This window comes from Crocuta crocuta, unplaced genomic scaffold, assembly GCF_008692635.1.
Source record: "Crocuta crocuta isolate KB4526 unplaced genomic scaffold, BGI_CrCroc_1.0 scaffold193, whole genome shotgun sequence".
Lineage (NCBI taxonomy): Eukaryota > Metazoa > Chordata > Mammalia > Carnivora > Hyaenidae > Crocuta > Crocuta crocuta.
This window is the reverse complement of record NW_027529624.1, coordinates 5,545,927-5,572,393: the sequence shown is the minus strand read 5'-3', so window position 1 is coordinate 5,572,393 and position 26,467 is coordinate 5,545,927. Positions and strand designations below refer to the sequence as shown.

General features: G+C 42.8%; 1 protein-coding gene across 11 annotated transcripts in view; it reads left to right on the top strand.

Moving 5' to 3' along the window:
- The window catches only part of RBFOX2 (RNA binding fox-1 homolog 2), a 214,526-nt gene that overhangs the window by 151,031 nt on the left and 37,028 nt on the right, over positions 1-26,467 (top strand). For 7 of the 11 annotated variants that reach the window (XM_077762051.1, XM_077762049.1, XM_077762047.1 and 4 more), the window contains 2 exons: positions 963-1,187; positions 26,248-26,394. In XM_077762051.1, the coding sequence (XP_077618177.1) occupies positions 963-1,187; positions 26,248-26,394 (372 nt within the window). The remainder of the gene's footprint in view (positions 1-962; positions 1,188-26,247; positions 26,395-26,467) is intronic. The other 4 variants (XM_077762052.1, XM_077762050.1, XM_077762045.1 and 1 more) reach the window with 1 other exon arrangement.

The following is a 26,467-nucleotide window of genomic DNA, read 5'->3' as shown; positions in this document are numbered from 1 at the left end:
TAAGACTTTGCATTCTTTTATATCTTCTGAAAAAAAAAAAAAAAAAAAAATGGCTTTGCTTTTGATGGAATAAAATGGGAGGTCGGAGGGGGTGGGGGACGGGCCCTTTGCAAAATTTGTACTACAAGATTCAAACTCTTTTGTATCTGAACTTAGAAGTGAGAGAGGGACTGTAGAGCCAAAATACCTCCTTCTAACAATTCCCTGAAGTTCCTGCATATTTTTTATTGATATTTCAGATATCACACTGAATTCCAGTTAAGCATCTGGGAATGGTTATCGCGGAGAGGTGTCTTAGTGTGCCCTTAGCCTTAGCTAACAGTGATTATGAAGAAGTCTTAAATTTTTTTTATCTGGGGATTTTTTATTTCTCTCTCTAGTATTTATAATTTAAGGACCCTTTATTTTAAACTGTTAACCTAGTAGCCAAGACTTAAATAAATCTCTGTCTTGAAATCCAAACAATACTTTTTTAATAATATACTTTCTTCCAAACTCTGTGCTCTTAAAATCTAGAGGTCGATGTTTTTGGTTTTGAGAATTTAACTGAAAGGGTCACCCTGCCTATTGCTATGAACTGTGATTGAATGAAGTTGGTTTGTTTTCCCCTGAGAATCACTGTGAAGGGACAGAGAGTGTCCTGAAGAAGCTACAGTGGCCCGAACCGAATTCGACCCTTACACCTTTTCTTGTGTGGGAGATTTCCGGGCATTTAAAAAAAAACTTGGTTTCAAGGAAACTTCTGGACTCTTGGCTAACTAACCAATTTTAATATGGTCCCGGGCCTGTCTGGGAGCCCCCGGCTGGCCAGAGCGGGGTGTGGGGTGTTTGCGTCTGCGTGCGCACATCCCTGTAAGGGCGCAGAGTACCCAGGGCCGCACGCCCCTCCCTGGGAGACCGGCGCGTACGGAGGATGGAGAGTCACTCTTCTCCCGATGTTTCTCTTCCCCCCGCCGCCTCAGGGTAACCAGGAGCCGACAACAACTCCTGACGCCATGGTCCAGCCGTTTACGACCATCCCGTTCCCGCCGCCTCCACAGAACGGAATTCCCACAGAGTACGGAGTGCCGCACACTCAGGACTACGCCGGCCAGACCAGCGAGCACAACCTGACGCTGTACGGGAGCACGCAGGCCCACGGCGAGCAGAGCAGCAGCCCGCCCAGCACGCAGAACGGCTCCCTCACGGTACGCGGGCCCCGGGCCCCGAGCGGGGAGGGACGAGCGCCTGCCGCGGCTCCTGAAACCTTCGCCTGCGTCGCCAGGCCGCACAGCCCTTTGAATTAATGACGCCACACGGCATTTCTGTCCTTTTCGTTTCTACCCCCGGCGCTGTCATTAGCGGGTGAGCGCTTAGAATCCGAGCTCGCGGCCACCGCCCAGGAGCTTGCGGCCCGGAGACGGACACACAACACGGCAAGGCGAGGGCACACGTGGGGGGCGCTGCTCTGGTCCGTGTTACCTGGATGCGCCTTTGGCCGCGCCGGGGCGGGGGAGCGGGGAGGATCGGGTTTTACGGCGCATGCGCAAGGGCTCTCCGTCTCTCGGCAGCTCTGTTCTGCGCTTGGCCGCCTGAAACCTCCTGGAAATGCTCCCTAGGCTCAAGTCCTCTCTCAGTCCCCTTCGCCGGCTCCCCTTTAGGCCTGCACCCCCACCCCCCACCCCGTCCCCTTATTTTGTGTCGTGTCTCCATACATAATTACCCTAAGTTCTCCTTGCTGCCCAAGCAACACCCATGAGTCTTGCCTGTTTCTTTCAAGGCTCGGAAACCATAGCTCGAAGCGTTCCCTGATTTCGGCCTCTTGTCTGTAACGTAGCGCCCCCGCCGCAGAGGGTGGGTGACCCCAGCTCTTATGCCAGAGTTGAGGTGGGCCCTGCCTAGCAGTACGGTTTTATTTAGTCTCTTTCTGCTTTGGCTCCCTCAGTGGTGACCAATCTGTATCTGGAAAATGAAGACAGTAGTACCTACCTCAGAATGACTGTTAGATTCAAAAGAACTTAATTCATGTAAGGTGTCTTCCTCGCCCCACGCCCATCACGTATTCCCTGTGTCACTGCTGCCCATAACTCACTTACCCCTTCACCGTTTTCTAATGCAGATAATGTTATTTTCCCACTTATCTCTAACAGTTCCCTAACATATTTAGAATAAAATCCAAACTCTGTACTTGGTTTACTAATCCCTGGCCCTAGCCTACCTCTTTGACTCTGCCTCTTAACCACTGACTTCCTAAAGTAAAAGAAATGTCAGAAATTAACCAGGAGATACATATTAACATACAGGAAGGAAGTCTTATTGTCTGTGGGATTATGCCATCCGTCTCCAAAGATAAAAATGTTCTATATCCCAGGTAGAAATATCTATGTCGAATGTTTAAATTTCTTTTTGCCCTTCCTGTTTCACATTGTCAGGAGAGCTTTATTCAGCCTTTAAAACACTTGACATGATTTACTTCCCAATAAAGAACCGTAGAGTAGAAGCTTTTGATGCGGAAGGCTAGATTTCACCTTCAAATACTTTCCATTTTCTTTTATTAGATATTAGACCACAAAGAAATCCATTCCTTCCTTGAAAACATGTTATCTTTTCCATGTTGATCAGTTATATCTAAGCACCTAATTTTATACTTCATAAGTAATGGACTGTAGTAGACAGTTTATCTAAAATATGCTATGAGGATTCTATAGCATTTGTTCTAGAATCATGAATATACCAGTTACTAAATTGGCTGCATTTCCAGATCACTTTCAAATGATAATGAACTCATAGACTTGCCAGAACAACTGTGCAAAGAAGGAATAAAATATAAGTCTGAGGCTTTATCAAGGTATTTTAATTACTAAATCTGTTTCTTTACTAGTTATCTGTCCCTTTTTTCCTTTTACTTCTATTTTCTATTTCAAGTCAAACCAATTTTGGTAATTTTTGACTTGTTATGAGTTTTTCTTTTTCATCTAAATTGTCCATTTTGTTGGATATACTGTAATATATACATAATTATAATTTATGTTTATAAATATGTATTATTTAATTATAAATTTATAATAATTATAATTTATAATAATAATAATCCATATGGTCCTTTTTAATTTCTATAGCATCTGTAGTGATATCCCTTCTTTCATTCTTGATTTTGCTAATTGTGACTTCTCTCTTTTTTTCTTGGTCAGTCTAGCTAAGGTTTATTAATTTTGCAGATCTTTCCAAAAAACATCTTTTGATTTCATTGATTTTTTTAATCTATTGTTTTTCTCTTTGATATTTCATTGAATTCCATTCTGATCTTCATTATTTCCTTCCTTCTACTAGCTTTGAGTTTGATTTGGTCTTACTTTTTTAAAGCCTGTTGAGTTGCAGCCTTAAAGCATTGATTTACATTTTTTTTCCTTTCTAATATGTGTTTAAAGCTATACATTTCCCCTTAAGTTTCCCTAAAATGGGATATATTGTGTTTTTGTTTTCATTTAAGATATTCTTTAAAAAGATATTTTTAAAGTTTTCCTTACAATTTCTTCTTTGATTCTGGGTCACATAGAAGTGTTTTGTTTAACTTCCAAATATTTGAGGATTTCCTAACTTTCTTTTGTTAATTTCTAATTTAATCCCATTGTGGTCACAGAGCATAACTTTGTATGATTCAGTTTTTTAAAACTTACTGAGACTTGTTTTATGGCTTAGTAAGACAGTCTGTCCTGCAGACGGTTTCTAACCAGGTGGCCCTTTTATCCGTAAGAAATGTCGCTCTTTCTCTCTGCCATTATTTCTTACGTCTGTTTTGTCTCATATTAATATAATCACTTCAGGTCTCTTATCATTACTATTTGTATGACATCTTTTCCCTTCATTTTGTCTCAAACTCTTTGACTCTAAGGTGTGTCTCTTGTAAAAAAAAAAAATACCACTGGATCTCACTTTAAACAATCTTACTGCCTTTTTATCAGTGTTTAGTCTATTTGCATTTAAAGTAATTGTTAATATGGGTGGATTTATGTGTGCCATTTAACTACTTGTTTTATGTCTCATGTCTTTTATTGTTCCTCTGTTCTTTCTCTCCTGATTTCTCTTAGTTAATTATTAACTGAACCTTTTAAACCCCTTTGTGATATTTAAATTATTTGTGTTGTTATTTTTATGTTTTCTTAGTTCTTGATCAAGGATTGCATCTTCAACTTAAAACTTACCAATGCACTTGCTGGCTTGCCGTTTGTTTGCTTACTTGCAGACGTGTGCCCATGTGTTCGTGTTTGCGCACGTGTGTGTGGGTGTGTAGGTGTCTTACTCTGGTAAAATATAGCATCTTCAGTCCTGATACAGCTTCATTCCTCACCGTCTTTTGTGTTATTATTCTCATATGTATTATACATATGAGGCCAGTTGTGTGCTTTTTACAAGAGACATACCTTAGAGGGGCGCCGGAGTGGCTCAGTCGGTTAAGCAACTGACTCTTGGTTTCGGCTCAGGTCATGATCTCACGGTTTCATGGGTTCAAGGCCTGCATCAGGCTTTGCACTGCCAGACTCTCTATCTGTCTCTGTCTCTCTCTCTCTCTCTCTCTCTCTCTCCCTGTCCCTTCTTCCCTCCTCTCTCCCCCTCTCCCTCTCCCCTCCCGCCACTCTCACTGTCTCTCTCAAAATAAATGAATATACTTAAAAATTTTTTAAAAAAAAGACATACCTTAGATTCAAGAGTTTGAGACAAATGAAGGAAAAAGAAATCCTGGCAAATAGTAAACATAAGAGAGCTGAAATCGTTGCTTATATTAATATCAGGCAAAGTAGATAAGAAATATTGGTGGAGACAAATATATATTACAAATTCAACAAGGGGTGCCTGCTTGACTTAGTTGGTTGAGCGTCTGACTCTTGATTTTGGCTCAGGTCATGATCCCAAGGTCATGGGATTGACCCTCCCCCCCCTCCCCCACTTAGGGTCTGCGCTAAGATCGAGCCTCCTTGAGATTTTCTCTGTGTCTCTCTCTCCCCTGTTCATGCTCTTATTTTCTCTCTAAAATGAAAAGAAATGCAACAATACATTATTGTAAATATTACTTTAAAGAATTTTGTATTTTCAAAAAGAGTTACCATCTCCGGTGATCTTCATATCTTCCCGTGGATTTGACTTAAAGTCTGATATCATTTTCTTTCAGCCCATAGGACAGCTTCTAGTATTTTTTGTAGAATTAGGTCTGTTTGAAACAAATTTTCTGTTTTTTGTTTATCTGAGAATGCCTTTATTTTGTCTTCAGTTAGGAAGACTAGTTCTCCTTGCTGTAGAATTCGTGGCTGACCCTGTCTGCACCACTCACTCCCCAGCACTTGAAATCTGTCATCCCACCGCCCTTCTGCCCCTGATGAGAGCCAGCTGATTCCGATGAGATGTCTGCTGTTTATCCCACTGTGCCCCTTCCTGTGCCTAAGGGTTTTTCTCTAGATTTTTATTTCATCTTTGGATTTGAGCAGTTTAACTCTGATGTGTCTAGGGTGGATCTCTTTGTTTTTATCATCCTTGGGGATCTGTTGAGTTTTTTGGATCTGTAGATTAATATTTTCCATCACATTTGGGCACATTTTTGAACATAATTTCTTCAGCTACATGTTCTTTCCCTTGCTCCTCTCTTCTGGGACTTTCACCACCAATACGTTGGGAATTTTTTCTTCACCCACAGGTTCGGGTTCTGGTTTTTTGTTCGGGTTTCTTTTTTAAAAATTTTTTAATGTTTTATTTATTTCTGAGAGAGAGAGAGACAGAGTGAGCAGGGGAGGGTCAGAGAGAGAGGGAGGTACAGAATCTGAAGCAGGCTCCAGGCTCTGAGCTGGCAGTCAGCACAGAGGCCGACACAGGGCTTGAACCCACAAACTGCGAGATCATGACCTGAGCCAAAGTTGGACGCTTAACCGACTGAGCCCCCCCAGGTGCCCCATTTGTTTGTTTTTAAGTTGGGTTGGAACAGAATCTAAAATTCTGTTCAGGGGTGCTTGAGGGGCTCAGTCGGTTGGGCATCCAACATCGGCTCAGGTCATGATATCACGGTTCGTGGGTTCAAGCGCCGCGTTGGGCTCTGTGCTGACAGCTGGCTCAGAGCCTGGAGCCTGCTTCAGATTCTGTGTCTCCCTCTCTCTCTGACCCTCCCCTGCTCACGCTCGCTCTTGCTCTCTCTCTCTCTCTCAGAAATAAATTAAAAAAATAAAATAAAAAGTTCTATTCCTTTTCCTTCAATTCTTTTTCTTTACATTCATTAGATGGGAGAATGTCTGCTGAGGGCTCTCTCGGTCCGCTCATTCTTTGCCTCACCGTACTGCATCAGCTGTTGAGCGCCTCAGTGAATTTTTTGCTTCAGTTATTGTACTTTCTGGCTCTAGAATTCTCATCTGTGGAGATTCCTTGTCATCATTTTTCCTTCGGGTCTCTGAACACATTGGCATTGCCGCTCTGAAGTCCTCTGCTGAATCCAACCCTCAGGCCCACTCAGGAATCCATTTCCAGTTGCTGCCTGTTTTCTGGAGTCCGGGCCCCACCTTCCTGCGTCCTTACAAGCCTTGTAATTTCTTCATGAGCTGGACATTAGTAATATATTTCAGCAACTCCAAGGTGTCATTTATAGTTTTTGGAAAGGCACAGGTGTATGCACGCGTGTGTGTTTTAACTAATTTGCCTGCACCTAAGTGATAGCATGTGACTCCTCGGTGGTGTGCAGCCCCTGCCGTTTCTGCTCAGCTATTTTCCCTCCCCCTTTTACTCTCTAGCCTGGAGAGGAGCTACCCGCGTGTCCCCATAGGTCAGGGGTCAGCCAGTAATTTGGGCAGAGGTGGTGTTCAAGCACCCCGTGCCCGTAAAGTGACTGTGCTTTGCCAAGCCATCGGTTGGTGGGTTGGGAAGCGCCTTCAGAGCTCAGCCAGTTCTCAGGCCTGCTCAGCCTCATCTCTCGGTGGCACTGTGTCATGTCTTCCCCACTCAGGCATGTCACCATGCAGTCAGCCCCAGATGAGGAGAGCGTATCCAGCTCCGGTGTGGTTCTCTGTTCCCAGGATCTCCCTTCCGCACCCCTGGCTGCCCCACCGGGCCACTCGATCAGGCCCCAAGCACGCACTAGAAGAGCTCTGTCTCCCCTGTTAGATCCTCCCAAACTTGCCACTGTCAGCTAACAGCGTGGTGGGCTTTTCCTGCCCCCGCCTCCCCCCTCACTCCCACCAGCGCCCCAAGTGCCCCAGATGAAGTTCACCCCTTCTGGTGCGTAGCTACCGGATTTCGTGGCCCGAGTGCTGTCCCGATAAAAACTAGTGACATTCTCTCCCGCAGAACTGAGGAATTGGGGTGGGGCAGGGGTGGGGTGGCGGGTTGGAGTAGCCACAGGCAGGGTCTGTAGCTTCTTGCAGGCCTTACCCTAAGCTCTAGCAATTTTTCAAGAAATTATTTTTTTTTAATTTCAGAGAGAACATGAGTGGAGGAGAGGGGCAGAGGGAGAGAGAGAAACTTAAGCAGGCTTCAGGCTCAGTGTAGAGCCTGACTCAGGGCTCCATCCCACGACCTTGGGATCATGACCTGAGCCAAAATCAAGAGTCAGACTCTCAACCGACTGAGCTACCCAGGCACCCCATTCTTCTTTTTTCTTAAGATTTTATTTTAAGTAATCTCTGAACCCAACATGGGGTTTGAACTCACAACCCTGAGATCAATAGTCCCATGCTCTACCGACTGAGGCCAGGCGCCCCTCACCCTTTCCTTACATAAGAAAAATCTCTATAACTCACCTTTAACCAAAACCTTGGGAAATGTCTGCTCATTTTCTTTGAACCTTTGGTTCCTTCTGGAAGGTGCAGAATTGATCAGTCTGACAATTCCCTACACACGATTAGCTTCAGCTGACTGAGCCACCCAAGCGCCCCTCAGGAAACTCATTTATTTGTTGTCCCCTCTGATTTCCAGAATCTGTAAGGACCGTTGGACAGTCTTGTCCCACTTTCTTACTGTTGTCTTGTTTGGGGAGAGGAGTTAGCAGCCTGCTCATGCTGCCTTGGCCAGCGCCACCCTTGCTGAGTCCTCTCCTGGCAGCTCGCAGTTCCTCACCGCACCCCTCCTCACCACTGCCCTTTGTCTCTGCTTGTGTCCCCAGACTGCCACCGTCTCCCTTGTTTCACGGAGCCGCATTCCAGCTTTCTGCTGCCAGTGTTTAGGGCAAGTTCTGGTCCTTAACATAAACCTATGTGGTTAAGATTCCTGTTCTTCGCTCCTGTTAGAAACTGTTCACTACAGAATTTTGCATTATATCAACTAATTTGAGTTCCTAAAGAAATCCTGAAATAAAATTAGGACTCCATGTGTAGCGACTGTGAATTTATTGTGCTAAGGTGAAAATGGAAGCTTCTTTGAGCTGTTTCTACAGACAGAGAAGAGAAGGCACATGTTCTATAACCTTAGAAAGTTGCTAACAGTAAAATGGGAAATTATTGAGAGGCTGATTGAAGATGCCTCTTACATGTTTGTTGTTTTTTCATTTTTTTTAATGTTTTATTTATTTCCGATAGAGAAAGAGAGAGAGAGCATGAGCAGGGGGAGAGTCAGAGAGAGAGGGAGATACAAAATCTGAAACAGGCTCCAGGCTCTGAGCTAGCTGTCAGCACAGAACCACGCAGAGCTCGAACTCATGAACTGTGAGATCATGGCCTGAGCCAAAGCCAGATGCTTAACCGACTGAGCCACCCAGGTGCCCCTGTTTTTACATTTTTTTAATTTTTAAATAAAGAATTTATTTAAATAAAATTTAATATTTTAATAAAAAAATTAAAAAACATTTTTATTATCACATTTTTTTAAATGTTTATTTTTGAGAGAGCACCAAGCGGAGGATGGGTGGAGAGAGGGGAACAGATTATCCAAAGTGGGCTCTGGCTGACAGCGTNTATTTCCGATAGAGAAAGAGAGAGAGAGCATGAGCAGGGGGAGAGTCAGAGAGAGAGGGAGATACAAAATCTGAAACAGGCTCCAGGCTCTGAGCTAGCTGTCAGCACAGAACCACGCAGAGCTCGAACTCATGAACTGTGAGATCATGGCCTGAGCCAAAGCCAGATGCTTAACCGACTGAGCCACCCAGGTGCCCCTGTTTTTACATTTTTTTAATTTTTAAATAAAGAATTTATTTAAATAAAATTTAATATTTTAATAAAAAAATTAAAAAACATTTTTATTATCACATTTTTTTAAATGTTTATTTTTGAGAGAGCACCAAGCGGAGGATGGGTGGAGAGAGGGGAACAGATTATCCAAAGTGGGCTCTGGCTGACAGCGTGAGCCCAACGCGGGGCTCAAACTCACGAACCATGAGATCATGACCTGAGCCCGCAGTGGGACCCTTAATTGACAGAGCCACCCAGGTACCCAGTGGTTAAGTGTACATTTAAATGGGACTGTGAATCTGCTGCTCTTAAGCCATTTGCCTTCAGAAGTTGTGAACGTGGGGTCTTCCGGGGATGCGTGTGGTGAGGGAGAGACTGAGCAGCAGAGCGGACGCATCATAAAACTTAGATATGACAACATAGATTATGCTATTAAACTTTCACTATCCACTGACATGTTTCTTAAAATGAATCTGGTGATTCCTATGGCCAATTAAATTCTAAAGGTAGGTAGGAAGCATTGTTATTTAACCAAGAACTGATACCTTAAATTTCTGTAACACTTTGTTGAAACACTGCTTCCACAGATAGTATTTTATTGTTGTTCATAAACTAGCCCCTTGTGCATGTGAGGGTTTTGCAGTCAGGGAATTCCCAGTTTGTCTCTCCGCCCGGCCACTGGGACGCCCATCTCCCATGGTCCTCATAGTAGACACCTGTGTGTCTCATCCCATTCAGTACGGGTGTCAGCACCGCCAGGAAGCCTTGCTTGGTTTTCTAGGCTAAGCCAAGTGTAGCTTTCCTTTGGGCTCATGTAGATGCCTGAGCTGACCACTCTTTGTGGAACTTACTGTGATGTTTTTTGTTCCCTTTTGTCTCCCTAATTAAACTATAAGGTCTTCAAGTTCATCTCTGCAGTCTGTCACAGCGCCTGGCGCTTGATAGTTACTCAGTAACTACTTCTCAGGTGGGGGGTGGTGGTTAGAGGAGAAAAGGTGGGAGGCCCGAGGAGGGGTAAGCCGAGGCTTCGCGGGACAGGTGGCACTGATCTGGGCCTCGTACTAAGAGTGGTTAGAGTTGGAACATGATGGTGGGAAGAATTGAGAAGGTCATCTCTCAAAGCAGAGTTGGAGATGGGCAAGATCAAAGTGTCCTTGAATAGGGATGCCTGGGTGGCTCAGTTGGTTAAGCATCCGACTTCGGCTCAGGTAATGATCTCACAGTTCGTGGGTTCAAGCCCCACGTTGGGCTCTGTGCTGACAACTCAGAACCTGGAGCCTGCTTCAGATTCTCTCTCCCTCTCTCTCTGACCCTCCCTGCTCACACTGTCTCTCTCTGTCTCTCTCTCTCTCTCTCTCTCTCAGAAATAAAACATTAAAAAAAAATTTTTTAAGTGTCCTTGAATAAAAGCACATGTTTCCATGAGGTTGAAGCTTTGGGGGTTTGGTGGATACGGAGGAAAATATGTTAGGAGAAAGGTCGCTTGAATACAGATTGGGAAGAGTATTTGAATGCCCAGCTGAGAGACGTTATCCAAGGTTTTTGAGCAGGGAAGGGGAAGTGAGCAGAACTGTGCTTCCAGAAGACCTGTGTGTTGCATATACCAGATGAGGAGGGGACGGGGGACCGGTTAACAGAGTCTTAAAGAGCCTGTGGACTAGGGGCTCCCTTGGTTATATGGGGGCAGGGAGATGGTGAGTGAAAGAGAAATTACCAAGGTAGAATACACAGGATTTGACAGCCGATTGAATGAGGAAAGCAAGGAGAGCGGAGTCAAAGCTGTGTCCCTCATGCTCTAAGAACTGTGTCTGGAATAAACCATTTCGCCTCCCACATTTCAGTTTCCCCATCTACCACGTGAAGCCAGTATTGCCTACCTGCCAGGATTGTATTGGAAAGAAATTAGAAGTGCTTTGGAGATTCCTAGCGTAAATAGTTCTTTAATTGCTTTTTTTTAAACCATCTTTTAAAATCAGTCATTCTTTGATGTCCTTTATTTGTGCTGATTATTGTGAGCCACAGCGATACTCTCACAGAGACCTTGATACTATCATAGAGACCTCGTTTGTGTAGAATAGTCCCATCTTGTTGGAGAGAAACAAACAAACAAAAAAAGGACTTCTACAAAAATGAGAAACGAGCAATGGAAGGTGGAATTTTATTTCTAAAACGTACTTCAGAAATTGATTTTCACATTGGGCTAGAAGCTTCTCGAGCCCTTAAGACAAGAGCTTGTTTTGAGTGAGTAGGTCCCCTACTGTGCATTAGCAAAGAGAGAGCAGTCAGGGGTCCCGCCTGGGTCAGCAGAGGCCTGATTACCCCTGCGCCTGCCTGCAGAGAAGAAAGGACCTCGCTGGTCTGTGCAGATACTCTTCCAAATGCTGGCAGGCATCACTAACCAAAGTGCGTGAAGCAGACAAGCTTTGAGGAGCGATCCATAGGGGAGGTTTGCATTTGTACACGCACACTGCCTAGCTCGGGGTCTGCATCTCCTTGAGGGCAGGAGCTACTACTGGCTCCCCTCTTATTATTCCCGTTGGCACATAATGGATGTTCTCTAGGTGGTTTTTGGTATGGAAAAAGAAAAAGAGCTTACAGAGGCAATTCGCCATCTGACTGGTTAGTAACATCATTTGAAGTATTTTTTTAATACTTTTTAATGTTTATGTATTTTTGAGAGAGAGAGAGTGCGAGCAGGGGAAGGGCAGAGAGATAGGGAGACGCAGAATCCGAAGCAGGCTCCGAGCCATCCGCACAGAGCCCGACGTGGGGCTCGAACTCACAGGCCGTGAGATCGTGACCTGAGCCGAAGTCGGTCGCTGAACCGACTGAGCCGCCCGGGCGCCCCTCATTTGAAGTACTTCAACAGAGCCGGAGATGGCTCTCAGGCAGAGATTTGAAGGCATAGTGGAGGGGCCCGCCTTCCCTCTGTCAGTCAGCCATAGACCCTGCAGCCCGCTCTGTGGTTGTGGTTAGCCTTGGCACACACCCGGAGTCAAGGTAACTAGGGCTCCACGCTGCCCATCACACTTGTGCCTTCGCTTTGTCGCACACGCTTTCTCTGGAGTTGAAGCCAGGTCTCTGTCACCGCTACCCTATCAGAAGGTCAGTCTCACCATCCTCTGCGGCATTACCCTCTGACTCCCTTACCTGCAAGTGCCCTGGGGCCGGGTGTCTCGCTGCAACATAGCCGAGAAGCGGTAGCCCTTGACATGGGTCCAGTGGCCCAGATGAGGATTCCTGGAACACAACGGCAAGAACAGCGCCCAGATCTTTCTCTCACATTGTGTGTCGTGGGGCCGTGTTACCTTTAGCCTGTAGCATAGGCATTGTCATTAGCGTGCTCTGTTTCCGAGCTAGAGTTAGAAGGCCTGGGACTAACAGGAATTTATCATCCGGCCATCCACCCTTCCAAGAGAGGCCCTCGTGTTGAGCCTTCACAAAACCATCCACACTTGTTATCAGTTATCACAGGCATCATAACCTGAGTTATGATGCCTGTGAGCCGCTGGGCAGTTTCAGAGCTGGGTGCATGAGCACACTGCAGGCTGGTCTGAGAATGCACGAGCTGCTACAGGAAGCCACACCCCGAGCCAGCCTTGGGTACTTGCGAGCAGAGAAAATTGCCCTTTGGGCCGTGATGCTCAAGACCCCTTTGGGCACATGGTTACTGTTGTTAGCCTCGTGGTTGTCGCTGCTTCTCAGTCGCTGCTTCTCCCTTGCATGTCTTCCTTCCTTCATTTCCTTAGCGTCTCCACCCCCCAGCTGCCCCCACCCCAACTACGCAGTGCTGAGAATGGTGACTGGGCCCTGCCGCCCATTCTGCTCTCCTGTGTCAGGGCCAGGATCAAGAGGCGCTGATTCATTTGGGAGCCTGGCTTTTCGTAACCTGTCTGAGCTTTTGTATAAAAGCTATGCGGTCTTTTGAAGGTAGTAAACTGATTAAAATCACTGAGTTTTAACACTGAAACAGATTTTAGAAATCATCTTACGCCTTCCTTTTACAGCCGAGGTCAGCAGTTTTAAAAGTGGCTTGAACACCGCCTGGTATAGCTAGCTAGTGACGGAGCCGGAACTCAGGAAATGTGCCTTCAGTCAAATGCTTTTCTTCTGCTTCCCATGCAAATTATTAAAAATAAAGGGCATCCACAGGGATGGTCTTCTTAGCTTCCACTCATTCTCCAACTTTAAACGTAAGAACTCCAACTAGAGCCTACAGATTTCTTCCATTCTAAAATGTGCATTAAAATGTTAAAGAAGCATTCAGTTAAGGATAAAGTTTTAGGGGCGCCTGGGTGGCTTAGTCGGTTAAGCGTCCGACTTTTGCTTAGGTCATGATCTCACGGTTCGTGGGTTCGAGCCCCGCGTCGGGCTCTGTGCTGACTGCCAGCTCGGAGCCTGGAGCCTATTTCAGAGTCTGTGTCTCCCTCTCTCTCTCTGACCCTCCCCTGCTCACACTGTCTCTCTCTCCTAGAAATAAATAAAAATATTTTTAAAAAAAAAAGGATAAAGTTTTTAATCGAGGTGAACTGTGTGTTCTCTGTTTTATATTATATATATAATTTTTCTGTAATTCTTACTCCTGATTTTTTTTAAAAAAGTGATTTGCTGTGGTTTTTGTTTTATAGTGTAATGTCAGTTTATGATGATATGACATGTACAGATGATGCCTTTTGTAATTCCTTTTTTATAGCACTTTGACCCACTAAGAAAAAGGAACTAGATATTTTCTGAAGAAAATTGAATTACTAGTTAACAGAAACAAACAAAAAGCTTCACTTCGGTGACCAAACAGGACTAGATTCTCAGAATTTGGGTTGTCACAGCAGTATTCAAATACACAGAAGAAATGCTTTCATTATTTTTTTACTGGTTTGTTTATTTTTGAGAGAGTGTGAGCAGGGGAGGGGCAGAGAGAGGGAGAGAGAATCTGACGCAGGCTCCAGGCTCTGAGCTGTCAGCACAGAGCCTGATGTGGGGCTCGAACTCACAAACTATAAGATCATGACCTGAGCCGAAGTCAGATGCTTAGCTGACTGAGCCACCCAGGGGCCCTTAAGCATTTCTTTTTAAAGTAACTAAATCTAAAAGTAATTTTCTTGAGTAGAGAATTGCTCTACACAGATCCAAATTTAATTTTCCGTGCCTAAAAAAATTTTTGGTGGTGGCATTAGATAAAATAATTTTGTATTCAACATATTTCAGGTGGTCCTAATAGCATGTTGTTTTAGCACTGTGAAACACCCGCATGTTCAGTAAATAAGCATATGGGCCAAGATTTCACTTTTAGAAAAATATTAAATCGTGGTAGGACATTTTTACTCTTTAAGAAGGAATTCATGTGATCTAATTCTACCATCTAATTTAACATATCACATACTCCATTATAAACATTTATAAAAATGCTTTAAATACTAACAAACCTTGGGGCTCCTGGGTGGCTCAGTCGTTGAGTGTCTGTCTCTTGATTTTGGTTCAGGTCACGATCTCACTCACGGTTCATGGTTTTTGAGCCCCCCCTTCGGGCTCTGTGCTGACAGCGCAGAGCCTGCTTGGGATTCTCTCTCTCTCTCTCTCTCTCTCTCTCTCTCTCTTTCTCCCTCTCTCTCTCTCTCCCCCTCTCCCTCCCTCCCTCCCTTCCTTCTTCCCTCCCTCTATCTGTTCCTCCTCTGCTCGTTCGCTCTCTCAAAAGAGAAATTAATAAACTAAAAAAAAGAAATACTAACAAAACTAGTTGGTGGATCAACTTGGGTTTTAGGCAGTGTAAAATGACATCATGAAAAGTATCCCAACCCACTTTCTACAGTATTACCAGGAAAAAACAAAAAAAAATTTTAAGTTGTTTTTTTTAAAAAAAACTATTTATTATATAATATTGTGGTCGTGGTTAGGGAGCTTGCTGGAGCCCTTGAATCAGATTGAGTTGAGTTTAGCTACCGGTTCCTTCCATGTGCTAAATGTGTAACTATCTGAAAATTAAACTCTAATGCTCATTTTCCTCGTCTGTAAAAATGATGATGATAGTTCCTACCAGATAGGGCTGTTTTTTGCGTTAAGTGAGAAAATGAATGGCAAGTATTTAGGATAATGCCCGGCACATAATAAATGTTCAGTAAACATTGGCTACAATACTATTATTATATAAATATTTCAAAGAAGGCACTGTTGGCAACCTTGATTTATAAAACAATACAGGGGCACCTGGGTGGCTCAGTTGGTTGAGCATTCAACTCTTGGTTTCGACTCAAATCATGCTCTCATGGTTTGTGGGTTCGAGCCCCACTTCAGGCTCTGCACCGAAAGCAGAGTGCTTAGGATTTTCTCTCCCTTTCTCTCTGCCCCTCCCCCTTTAAAGATACAAATTAATAGGCCACTCAGTTCTCTTTTCTCTTTTGCCATTTTCTTCCCTTACCTGCTTGGGAGTTAGTGCACTAAGAGCTACCCTGATAATACCAGGATTTTACTCAGTGAATTCTGTAGCCTGCTTTACAAAAATAAATGAATGTATTACATGTGTAATGTGTTTCAGGAGAAAAGTGAATTCTCTCTCTTCAGAATTCACAGGAAACCTGTTGACTTTGTTTAGTCCAGTATTTCCTAAATGTATTTGACAATGAAATCCATTTTCTACAAAATACCAGTTAACATCCTATAGAACTGACCTCTACCCATTGTGAAATATTGCTTTATGATTTCCTTAAAAATTTTTAAATGCTTATTTATTTATTTTGAGACAGAGTTAGAGAGCGAGTGGGGGAGGGGCAGAGAGAGGGAAACAGAGAATCCCAAGCAGTTTCTACACTGCCAGCTTAGAGCCTGACACAGGTTTCAAACTCACAAACCATGAGATCATGACCTGAGCCGACATCAAGAGGTGGACGCTTAACCAACTGAGCCACCCAGGCCCCCCTTACTCTGTGATTTTTGAAACACACACACACACACACACACACACACACACACCCTTTAGATGTGCTTAAAGCTATTTTGGGAATGATCTTTCTGTTAGATTTTCTTGGGTATAAAATACATCACAGTCTTATATACAAATTTGAATCATTCAAATTTGGAATAATATACTATAGAAAAAGTAATGAAATTTCACTTTTGTGTAAATTTTTAACTGTTAACAAAATTTATCAGTAAACTACACAGGTCTTATTGGCTTTATTTAGTGATTCATGAATTGGGTTGCATCCAATCTAAGCAGATAGAAAGGAGCTCGGAAGAGCTGTACAAGGCAAGAGATTTTATAGGCAGAAGGGAGCAGGAACAAGGAAGTTGGACTGGGCATTTGCTGATTGGTTAAAGCAAGGTTACTTTCCTTATATGGGACAGAGGGAAGTCTAGGACCCGGGTCAAGTACCTTGTGCTGATTGGTTGACCGCGGCCTTGCTTTTCTGGGAAAGCCCAGCCAAGAAATGTAGTTCACTTTTGGTTTGCTCAACTGGGGCTTATTGGCATGAGTGGCTCCCTCTTGAACACACTCTGGTCCCTCTAACAGAACCAATGTGCACACTCCCAAGTGAAATCTTTGTTAACAGTTGCTGAACTTCACAGCTGTATGAATTAACATGGCCGTTCACAAGACCGCGCTACTTCTAGCAGCCTATAGAAACATCTACTATCTTTTGAGAAGTTTAGTCTTGAATTTTGCAGTTTTTAGAGCCTTGTCCCTTGCACCGTGTGTGACTGACTTTGTAATCAACGTTGTGAAAATGTCTGATTCATCCTGTGAAGAGGATCCACTTACACCTTAACTGAAGGCCAACCCCATCCAAAAAATATTGGACCCAACGAGGAATCCTACTTTTGTTCTTAAAACGATGAGCTCTTCAGGGAAAATGCCGCAGATGACACTCTATGGGGCTTACCTTTTGTAAGTGAGAAAGATTTAGAAGTTAAAACTGTTTCTAATTTGGGAGTAGATAATAATATCAGCTTAAGCGTTTTTTTTCTTTGTCATGCCAATAATTTGAAATGAATGGACTTTTCAGCCCATTTCTGACTTTTATAAGTTGTCCAACCCACCTATTAAATACAAGCACCTGTCTTCAGTTGCGCCTGTGTATAGTCATTAAACCAACTAGACATTCTTTGTGTTTTAATATTCTTCAGCGTTTGGGATCTGACATACCCAAGTACCTTTCCCCTTCTTTTTAACATTTCATTTCAAAATAAGCATAGACTTATAGAAAAGAGGCAAAAATAGTGCAAAAAAAATTCTGCATGCCCTTCATCTAACTTCCCCTAATGTTGACACCTTACATAGACAGTTTTCAGGGCACCTAGGGGGGCTCAGTTGGTTAAACATATGACTCTCAGTCTCAGCTCAGGTCTTGATCTCAGGGTCATGAGGTCAAGCCCCTTACTGGGTTCTGCGCTGGGCATGAAACCTACTTTAAAAAAAAAAAAAAAAGATACAGTACAGCCTTCCAGACCAGGCAGTAAGAAGTATTGGTACAGTACTATTAAGGCAAAATAGAGTCCTTATTCAAATTTTATCAATTTTTCCACTAACATTCCTTTTTTCTGTTCTGAATCCAGTTTGGGATCCCACATTGCTGTTAGCTGTCATGTCTCCTTATCCGAAAATATTTTAATCGTCTTCAACTTCTAGCTGAAGTAGTTCCAGCCTCTGAAAAACAGAGAAAGGAAAACATTGTATTTGTACACTTGCTGTTAGCTGATGACCATGTCTCATTTTTGAGGTCTCTGCTTACTTGACCGCAGCCTTTCGTGTGTACTTGACCGCAGCCTTTTGTGTGTATGTCAGCTAAGGGCTATGATGCAGGCTATCCTTCTTGAGGCATAAAGGTTATTTTGAAAGCAAGCAGTATTTTTGCCAGAATATTTTATACATGTCAGCTCAAAACACACAGAAGCTGCGTTGCATATGCACATAACGGTATTACAGGATTTTATCAAACATGTAGTTGTTTCATGTTCCTTTTGAATACATCCATCTAATGTATTTTGGGGTCCTCCAAAAACGGTTTTTGTGTTTGTGTGATTTTAGGATTATAAACCAGTAAGAACGGGAGAATTACCAGAACAGGGGTATTAATAATTGTGGAAGCTAGAAAGCAGATGTCCCAATTAGTGACTAACTTAGCAGACCCCCATGAGCTTATTTCTAAGCCATTTGTGGGAGAAATCTGAGAAATAATTCCACTTACACCACAAAAATTTCAGAAGTTTCCGAAACTGACAGCTCCAGTTGGAAGACTGGGAAACTCTTCCTGGACTGCCCGACTGACCTTGTCAAGAGGAAAGGCGTACAGATGTACACGTCAGGGGTTTCCCCAACAAACTGCTTACCTAACTGAACTAGAATGAATCAAAGTCCTCAGCCCCCCGTACCCCGCCCATTCAGAACTACTGGGTTTTTAGCTACCTTCCCCCACTCAGTTCTTAAACGTGAGCAGGCAACCAAAGATAGCTGGATTCCGGAAGGAAACCTACAGCATGCAAAACAGAGAACATAAAGAAACAAAAAAATTGGGAGTGAAGGAAAGCATTTTCTTCCAAAACTACCAAAACAATCATCTGTAGCCTCAGAGAGATAAAGAGCAGATACTACATCTGCTAAACAGATCTGAAGTTTAAAAGGGTTGGAGAGGGGGGAATTCAGAGAAGAAAAATGAGCCCTTGAAATTAAAAACCTGACAACAAAATGAAAAAAAAAAAAACTTTGTTGGAAGGCTAGAAGATGAAATTAAAGAAGTAGAGGTCTACAGTTACATAACATCTTATCTACAATTCTAAAATCCAAAAATGTTCTGAAAATCAGATTTTTCATAAATTGGCAGCAAAACTCACAGCCTGTATATATCTTTGCCACATTTTTATGAATGTGCATAAAGAAATATCACTGTCCCAAGTCTCACTGAGTTACATTATGGTTTATACACCCATTATTACCTTTCTAAAATCCTAAAAATTCTGATTTCTGGTAGGCATTGGTCCCAAAGTTTTCAGATAAGGAGTTAAAGGCCTATATCCCAGAATGTAGAACCTAAAGGCAGAGAGAGAGAAAATAAAGCAATAAGAAAATTGAGGGCCAATCCAAAATATCCAGTGTCTAATAATGCAAGTTCTAGAAAGACAAAATGTATAGGGTCGGAGTCATCTGTGAAATAATTGAAGAAGACTTCCCAGCACTGAAGGATGTTAATTTCCAACTTAAAAGACATCACAGAATTACCAGCCAAATACCCCAAAATAAACCCACATTAAGCTTTCCTTCTTTCCCCTAAGTTCATCTGTTTTGTTTCTTAAATTCCACATATGAGTGAAGTCGTGTGGTATTTGTCTTTCTCTGACTTATTTCACGTACAGTAATAATACACTATAGTTCCATCCGTGTCATTTCAAGTGGCAAGATTGTGTTCTTTTTCATCACTAAGCAGTATTCCATTGTGTGTGTATGTGGGTACACCTCATCTTTTTTATTCATTCATCAGTAAATGGACATTTGGGCTCTTTCCATAATTTAGCTCTTGTTGATAGCGCTACTAACCATAGGGTGCATGTGCCCCTTCAAATCAGTATTTTTTTGTATCCTTTAGATAAATACCTCATATTATAATTGTTGGGTCCTAGGGTAGTTCTATTTTTAACTTTCTGAGGAAACTCTACACGTTTTCTGGAGTAGCTGCACCAGTTTGCGTTCCTGCCAACAGTATAAGAGGGTTCCCCTTTCTCCACATCTTCACCAACGTCTGTTGTTTCCTGAGTTGTTAATTTTAGCCATTCTGGTTATCTCATCGTGGTGTTGATTTGTATTTTCCTGATGATGAGCAGTGTTGAGCATTTTTTCATGTGTCTGTTAGCCATTCGTATGTCTTGTTTGGGGAAATGTCTGTTCATGTTTTCTGCCCATTTCTTAACTGGATTATTTTGGAGGTGTTAAATTTGATAAGTTCTTTATAGAATTTGAATACTAGCCCTTTATCCAATATTTACAGGGGAAGGGAAGGAAAAATAAGATAACAGGGAGGTAAACCATAAGAGACTCTTAACCTCAAAGAACAAACAGGGGTTGCTGGAGGGGAGGAAGGTGGGAGGTGGGCTAAATGAGTGATGGTCATTAAGGATGAGCACTGGGTGTTGTATGTAAGTGGTGAATCACTGGATTCTACTCCTGGAACCAGTACTACACTGTATGGTAACTAACATGAGTTTAAATAAAATCTTGGAGGGAAAAATAAGTAAATAAAAATAATAAACCCACATGAAAGCATACCACTATGAAACTTTAGAACACTAGACACACTGGACAGTCTCCAAACCAGAGAGAATGGGGAGAAAGAACACCTTCGGATTTCTGAACAGCAGCACTGGAAACTACACAACAGTTGAGAGTTGCCTTCAAAGTTCTAAAGGAATTTTTTCAACCTACAATTCTATACCCAGTCAAACTATCACTCAGTAGATGTTCTCAGACACGAATCAGATTCTTAAGAGATTTACTGTGCTGAATTAAATTTCCTCTTTTCCTCTGCTCCCCCTTCAGCCTCACAGAGCCAAAAATAAGAAATGAAATAAGTCATCTCCGAAAACAAAAGAAAAAACAAATTTTGAAGAAAATGGATAATCCATAAATTTGATTCCTGAACTAATCAAGGATTCCTTACTGTCTTGGATTACATGTTAAGTATTATTCTGATAGAGACTTGGGCAGTAATACTTCATCTTATATTGCCCACAACTCCCTTCCAGACTGTAACAGCACATTTGTTCACAGTGTATAGTTAAGATATTTCCATTGTTTCATAGAGAATTCAGAAAATTAATCCATTTTGCAGTGACAAGAATTTTAAAAGTGTGAGTTCATCAAACCAAACAAAACATTTTTAGTTCTCATTTCTAGATTGAGGCTTTGAGACTTACAGACCTCACTTGGCTCTTCAGTGTAAAAAGCCCTGTGCTCCTCTGCAGTGTATACAGACGGCCAGACCCCATCGGGGTAGGTAGTCCCCCCGTGGCCAGTCCACACCCTGGACAGTAGTCCCAGGAGGGCGCCAGCAGTGCCGCTGCCAGTCCTCGCTGTGAACTCTCAGGACAGACTCCAGCCCCTTCTGTTTTCATCCTCTGCCCAGTGAATAAATTAGGTCAGAAAATGACCACAGAAGGGAAGGACAGAAGCTTGGGAGGCTGGTTGTACAGTCAGTAGAGAGTAGCTAACCATAGAAAATAAAGCAAACTGATGATGTACACGGAGATTTTTCTCAGACCAGTGCAATTGTCTACTTTGCACAAAGATACAGCCTAAAAAGTGTCACTTAGGTTTTCTCTCTGACTTGTCTGTTTCAACAGTTAGCGGTCTCTGTTGAGGTACACTTCACATTGAGGATGTCCAATAGGAAGTATCTTGTTTAATTACCTTCAATGTATATTTCCTATCCCTAAATCCACTGTGTACAGCAATCTGCTCTTCAGCCCCTGTGAGTATCAGTTTGGGAGTGTGCCTTTGCAGGTTTTCTTTCCTCTTGCTTTTCCTCCCTTTGTGGCCCGACCTACTCCTCTTCCCTCAAGATCGAGAATACATGACACTGTTGTATAGCCTTTCCTCTCCCTTACCCTCATGCCCGCCTCTAGCCCCGAGGAGGTCTTGCTCCTGCAGGTGAGGGTACTGGGAAAGAGAGTGGGATCCACATATGCTCTCCCTTCTGATGAGAAGAAGAGGAGTGCAGGTGCCGTGCTGGACTGGAGGAGACTTAGCACATGAAAGTCCGCCACCTAGTTCTCAGTCCTTGCTCTGCCACTTTTTTTTTTTTTAATTTAATATGTTATTTATTTTTGAGAGAGAGAGAGAGAGAGCATAAGCAGGGGAGGGTCAGAGAGAGAGGGAGGCATAGAATCTGGAACAGGCTCCAGGCTCTGAGCTGTTAGCACAGAGCCGAACCCGGGGCTCGAACCCACGAACCGTGAGATCATGACCTAAGTGAAGTCGGATGCTTAACCAACTGAGCCACCCAGGTGCCCCCCTGCTCTGCCTTAATATGTGACCTTGGACACCTACTTAACCTCTCTATGCCTTACTTTATGCCTCTGTCAATTGGGACAGTAATAGTGCCTGCCTCATAGATTATCGTGAGGATTAGAAAAGACAGTACATGACGTAGTGGTTAAGAGCACGTCCTCTGGGGCCAGACTGCCTGTGTTTGAATCCCTAATCCTCTGCTTATGCAGTCTCTCTGTTTTTCAGGTTCCTCATCTAAAATGTGGGGTAAAAAAATGGCACCTCCTGGGGTGCTTAGGTGGTTCCGTCAGTTGAGCATCCGACTTGATTTCGGCTCAGGTCATGATCCCAGAGTTGTGGGATCGAGCCCCATGAGAAGATTCTCTCTCTCTCTCCCCGTCTCCCTCCCCACTCCACTTGCACTCTTCCAGTCTCTCTCTAAAATTTAAAAAATAAAAAGGACCTCCTACATTCTCATGTTTACAAAAATGCCATGTTAAGGTTGTTACAAGAATTACATTAATTAAAATACATAAAATATGTAGGCCAGTGTCTGGCAAATAGTAAACACTATGTAAGTATTAACTATTGTTAAGAGGCTTACAGAAGAGTCTATCATATAGCATGCACTCAAGAATGCACTTCATTTTTCATTTGAAAATTGAATCATTTTTCATTTTTTGCATTGAAGAAATGCACTTCATTTTTCAACGAAGTTCTGTAAGTGGAAAGCAGACTTAAGAGAAGAAATGGTAGCTTATGGTAGTGGTGGATGCCACTGCCTTCCACCAGATAGTTACAGTGAAAAGGACAGTAGTAAGCACAACTAGAACTTTTGCAGCTATTCACAGTTGAGTATAAGTTAGTACAACCACTTGGGAAAACTGACAGTCTCTGTTAAGGCTGAACTTACACATGTCCTTAACCCAGCAAATCCTGGATGCCTGTGCACCCAACAGAAATGGCCGTTTGTGTGCACCAAAAGACAAGAATGTCACAAAAATATTTATAGAGGCATTATCCTTAATAGCCAAAAACTGGAAGCAGCTTGAATAAGTCCTGTGTGTTTATAAATAGGAAGAAGAATGGATGAATTACAATAATATGTGTATGTGTATTACACAGATAGAATGTGTAAACAAGGGCAAACAAAAGAGTACATGCGGTATAATTCCTTTTCTTTCTTTCTTTCTTTTTTTTTTTAGTTCAAAAACAGCCAAAACTAATCTATGGAGTTAGAAGTCAGGGTACTAGGGACCCTTTCAGAAGGGGACAGTGAATGGAATGCTCCTGGTGTTCTGTTTGCTTGATCGGATTTGATGGTTACATGGGTGTATATTCTTTGTGAACATTCATGCTTACGATTTGTGCATTTGTATCTATGTATGTTCAATTTCAGTTTTAAAATTTATATTAAGCCAGAAGACTTAAGATTTTTGGAAATGATACTTTACTTTTTCAGCTTGCCATATGTCCCTAGAGTTAAAGACTTTATACTTTTAAAAAAAAAATGTAGGTGTAAAACTTCAAGGCCTGAATATGATCCGGTCTGGCCTCTAATCTTCTTCTTAAATTGTGTCTTCAAGGCTGTAAAAACTTTTAAGTAACAAATAAATACCTTGGGCAGCATACTTTGAAATAATCACTAGTTTTCATTTCTCCTGCCACCTTACATATATCTTAAAGATTATATGAGTTACATGTAGAAATACATACAAAACTGTGTTTTGAAGCTAGAGTCCATCTTTTCAACTTTTATCAGTGATACACTGACCTCCTGCAGATCAGATCTGGTGGTTTTAAAGTTTGAGTGAAGGGGCACCTGGGGGGCTCAGTCGGTTAAGTGTCTGACTTCGGCTCAGGTCATGATCCCATGGTTTGTGAGTTCGAGCCCCGCGGCAGGCTCTGTGCTGACAGCTAAGGGCCTGGAGCCTGTTTCGGATTCTGTGTCTCCCTCTCCCCAGCTTGTGCTCTGTCTCTCTCTTGCTTTCTCAAAAATAAATAAATCTGCCCTTCCCCTGCTCATGCTCTGTCTCTCTTTCTCACTCGCTCTCTCTCTCGCTCTCTCAAAAATAAATAAACATCAGAAAAATTTTTGTAAGTTTGATTGAAGAAATAGTTTTATGGGCTCCAGCTGTGAGATGTAAGAGGCAAGTTTGAAGGTGCTTGAATGAGCATTAGTTGTAATTGATGCTTATGCTTATTGCTTTGGTGTCCGTGATGCCATTTTAGCGACTTAGTGAATTTCATCTTTGAAATGGAATTTGCTTTGTTTAGTCTGCATTGTGCCCAGATTGATGATTGAAAACCTTACACTTTCACAGAACATTGCTTCATGGCTCTTCCCTTTTCTCCTATTTTTATATCACATGAATCATGGCACATTTAAGCCATCTGCAAGGCCTGAATGGAATGAGATAAAAGCTGCCATCGCTTAGATTGACACTTGAAAAGCTGGCATTCATTCCACGTTTATTCCTGATTATCCTTTATATTTTAACGTCTCGAACTTCATTTCAAGTTGGTTGGTAACATCTCTGAGCCAAAAGTATCTGTGATTCACAGTTTCTTTTGCTTGAACATTGGGTCAAAGGGAGAAGATCTGCTCTGCGTCACTCAGAAGAATCTGTTAGGGACTCAGTTGTAACTCACTTGAGATAATAAGAACAGCGAGTTCCACTCTTATTTTAAAAGTATGTTGGGGGTGCCTGGGTGGCTTGGTCGGTTAAGCGTCCGACTTTCGCTTAGGTCATGATCTCGCGGTTCGTGGGTTCGAGCCCCGCGTCGGGCTCTGTGCTGACTGCCAGCTCAGAGCCTGGAGCCTCTTTCGGTCTGTGACTCCCTCTCTCTCTGACCCTCCCCTGCTCACGCTGTCTCTCTCTCTCCTAGAAATAAATAAAACATAAATTTAAAAAAAAATAAAATAAAATAAAAGTATGTTGGTTTTATCAGCTCAGCGAGCCCTGCAGTGTGGCATGCACTTCATAGGGAATAGTAAAAAAATAAGGTTCCTAAATTGCCATTTGAATACTTTAAAATAAATGTGTTTTGAATACCTAGAACGTATCACACCCGTTAGATAATTGCCAAAAGTATTTCTCAACATAGCAACTTGTTTGAGGATTTATGGGGGTAAAAAATGCCTGGGGCGTTGCTTTAAAAGAGATTGAAGATTAAAAGTGCATGCCACACTTGTACACTGACCTAGCGTTTCCCCACGTCTAGAAGGTCACGCAGGGCCCGCAAAGCCTGTCCCGGCAGATTTTGTATAACGGGGCTCTGCTCTGGGCTGCAGGAGCTTGGGGTCCCTGTGCTGATGTCAGCTGCAATCACGCGGATTAGGAGCACAGTGCAGATTGAGTGCCTGCAGGTGAAGCTAAATGCCCGCTGTCCTTAGGTGTCTCCTCCTATGTGAATAATACTGTGAATAATGATACAGAGTCTTAAACTCTGGAACTAATAGAGGGAATGAATCATGAAAATATTCCCCTATTTCCTGAAATGATAGACCAAAACCGCAATGATCACCTCAGCTAAGTACAACAGACTCTTCATTTTCAAAATAGGAAGCTTGCAGAAATGGAAAACTCCACTAAGAATCAAAGCCTGTTAGGGGCACCTGGGTGGCTCAGTTGGTTAAGCGTCTGACTTCAGCTCAGGTCATGATCTCATGGTTCGTGGGTTCGAGCCCCGCATCGGGCTCTGTGCTGACAGCTAGCTCAGAGCCTGTAGCCTGCTTCAGATTGTGTCTCCCTCTCTCTCTGACCCTCCCTTGCTCATGCTGTCTCTATCTCTCTCTCTCAAAAATTAAAAAAAAAAAAAAAAAAGCCTGATGGTACAGGTTTTATATCTTTCATACCTAATGGATCTCCATGTGGTCTTGGGCATCAGTGTTTAGTATTTCTGTGTAGTAGCCCTGTTTTCTCCCATTTTGCTAATGTACTATAAATACTCAAAAGACCTAAATTTTCTTCATAAACCATAGGAATTTGAACACAGGGAACGTTTCTGGTTTGGGTCTTTTTCCCCCTTTGAAGGGACAATTGTAATTTTTGCTTAGAGACACACTGTTTGAGAACGATTGGCGTCGGGGGTTTTAACTATCTTACATAATTTTTATGAAGTTACCATATTTCTTTTTCACTCATTGTTGCCTGTTTCTTTGCTTAGCAGACAGAAGGGGGCGCACAGACAGATGGCCCGCAGTCACAGACACAAAGTAGTGAGAACTCAGAGAGCAAATCCACCCCGAAGCGGCTGCACGTCTCTAATATTCCCTTCCGCTTCCGGGACCCCGACCTCCGGCAGATGTTTGGGGTAAGTCTCTAAAACCCTTCTGTGGGCTTAGCAGTGACATTTTCATTTGATCTACCGGGTGTGGTAAGTCCTC